The sequence below is a fragment of the Carlito syrichta genome, unplaced genomic scaffold (assembly GCF_000164805.1).
Source record: "Carlito syrichta isolate Samal-C Ts95f unplaced genomic scaffold, Tarsius_syrichta-2.0.1 Scaffold305164, whole genome shotgun sequence".
NCBI lineage: Eukaryota > Metazoa > Chordata > Mammalia > Primates > Tarsiidae > Carlito > Carlito syrichta.
The window spans coordinates 39,754-42,073 of NW_007249260.1; the positions used below are offsets into that span (position 1 = coordinate 39,754).

General features: G+C 41.7%; 1 protein-coding gene across 1 annotated transcript; it reads right to left on the reverse strand.

Annotated features, from left to right (window-relative positions):
* On the reverse strand, positions 1-954 carry LOC103263582 (olfactory receptor 2G2-like). The gene has a single exon (XM_008061249.1). It carries the CDS (start codon positions 952-954, stop codon positions 1-3), a length of 954 nt encoding a protein of 317 aa, XP_008059440.1.
* Between the last annotated feature and the right edge of the window lie 1,366 nt (positions 955-2,320).

Consider the following 2,320-nt stretch of genomic DNA (forward strand, 5'->3'; position numbering starts at 1 on the left):
TCATTCAAAATTTGTTCCCAGAATCTTCCACAGAACTTTCTTTAGTGCCCCTTTAACCTCTTTGTTCCTCAGAGTATAAATAAGAGGATTAAGCATGGGGGTCACCACAGTGTAGAAGAGGGAAACAAACTTCCCCTGGTCCTTGGATCTACTCTTGGCCGGCTGCAGATACATGAAGATGATGGTTCCATAGAAGAGGACAACGACCATCAGGTGGGAGGAGCAGGTCCCAAATGCTTTCTGCCTCCCAGTAACTGATTGGATCCTCAACACCGCTTGCACAATATGGCCATAGGAGACCAAGATGAATGACACAGGCACAATAAGGAAGAGGATGCTAGCCACAAAGAGCTCAGTCTCGTTGAATGTGGTGTCCACACAAGCCAGTTTGATTAGCACAGGGACCTCACAAATGAAGTGATCCACCTGGTGATGGCCGCAAAAGGGTAGCTGCAGGGTGAGCGTGGACTGTACCAGAGTGGTGGCCATCCCACTGAGCCATGCCACAGATGCTAAGATGTGGCATAGTCGAGGATGCATTAAGACGGTGTAATGGAGGGGACGGCAGATAGCCACATAGCGGTCATAGGACATCACAGCCAGGAGGACACACTCGGTGGATCCCAGGGCAAGAGAGACATAGAGCTGAGTCACACAGCCCCCATAAGTGATGGTTTTCATGGGGTCCCACAAGTTTACCAGAAGCTGGGGAATAACACTGCTGGTGAAGCAGAGGTCCAAGAAGGAAAGATGAGAAAGGAAGAAGTACATGGGTGTGTGGAGCTTGGCTTCCCAGCGAGATACTAGAATGATGGTGATATTCCCCGAAATTGTCAGTAGATACAGGACCAATATGACCACAAATAGACCCTTCTGTAACTGAGGGTGATCAGAAAATCCCAACAGAATGAAACCATTTAGGTGGCTCTCGTTGGTCCTCCTCACCATCCCCATGTGCAAAGTCTATTTCTGAAGGCTGAGGCATAGCTGAAAAAGATGACATATCATATGAGAACAAATGAGTGACAATGTTACCACCAAAAAAAATTGAATGTTGAGTGCTTATCAGCTATGTCTTTACATCTAGTGACTTAGATCTATTTATTTTCCTAATGGGCACATTTTTTAAAAATGTAACACATACCTTCTTAATGTCTTTGCTGTCCTCCGATGCCCCCCAAAACAGAGAAAAGCAGGCATAGTAAGAAACACCACCATGTTCCATAGGAAATAAATAAGACCACCCATTCTTTCTAAATTTATACTTTAATTTAATATATTTCCTGTTGCAAAAAGGGGGAGACTTGAATAATGGTAACTGACAGACACCTGAGACTTTATTTCAGCAATTTTCAATTAAGGGAGAAAAATAATTTTCAATTAAGGGAGAAAAGTAATTATCACCCTCAAAATGAAAATTTGGACCTGGTTCAGTGTCTCACATCTGTAATCCCTACACTCTGGGAGGTCAAGGGAACTTGAGACCAAATTGTCAGGAAATTAATTTATACGTTTACATGGCTAAAATATACTAGATGTGATTGGCATTAAGTAAATCAACTCCTGAGAGCTCATGTTATCTGGCCAAAGACATACACTTAATAAGTCATAAAGACAACACTTGAATCTGTTTCTTCTGATTTCATGCCTCTGTTCATTCCACACACTTTCTCTTTCTACTTCCTACCTTCAGTTCTTGTTCATTTGTTTCCTTATATCCTTTATTTGCTTCCTTTTACAGTGACCCAGTATACTTATGGCACCAAACTTGTTTCTAATAAAGAAACGCTATCACTATGATTTTATATCTTTTCTTCCTGGAATCTTTGCACTTAGACATCAAAGCATACTGGGAATATACTGGGAAGAACTCAAATCACTCTATGAAAAAGATACCTACACTTGCATGATTATTGCAGTATTATTTACAATAGTAAATACATGGAACCAACCATGCGGTCCATCAAAAGAGGACTGGATTTTAAAAGTGTGGTGTATCAATTTCTCAACCAACTCATCTTCGATAAAGCCCCCACCACCTACCAATGGGGAGAGGAGAACCTATTCAGTAAATGGTGCTGGGAAAATTGGCTGACCACATGCAGAAGATTGGAACAGGACCCCTATCTATCCCCATGCACAAAGGTTAACTCCAAATGGATCAGAGACCTAAATGTAAAACCTCAAACCATAAGAACCTTAGAAAAGGAAGGAAATACTCTCATGGAAATCCAATTCCTGTACAAAACCCGAAACCCACAGGACTTAAGAGAGAAGATAGACAAATGGGACCTTATTAAACTGACAAGCTTCTGCAAAG

Bases quoted from the DNA above. Each gene is read 5' to 3' on its own strand.
- LOC103263582 (XM_008061249.1), bottom strand. From the start codon at position 954: ATGGGGATGGTGAGGAGGACCAACGAGAGCCACCTAAATGGTTTCATT.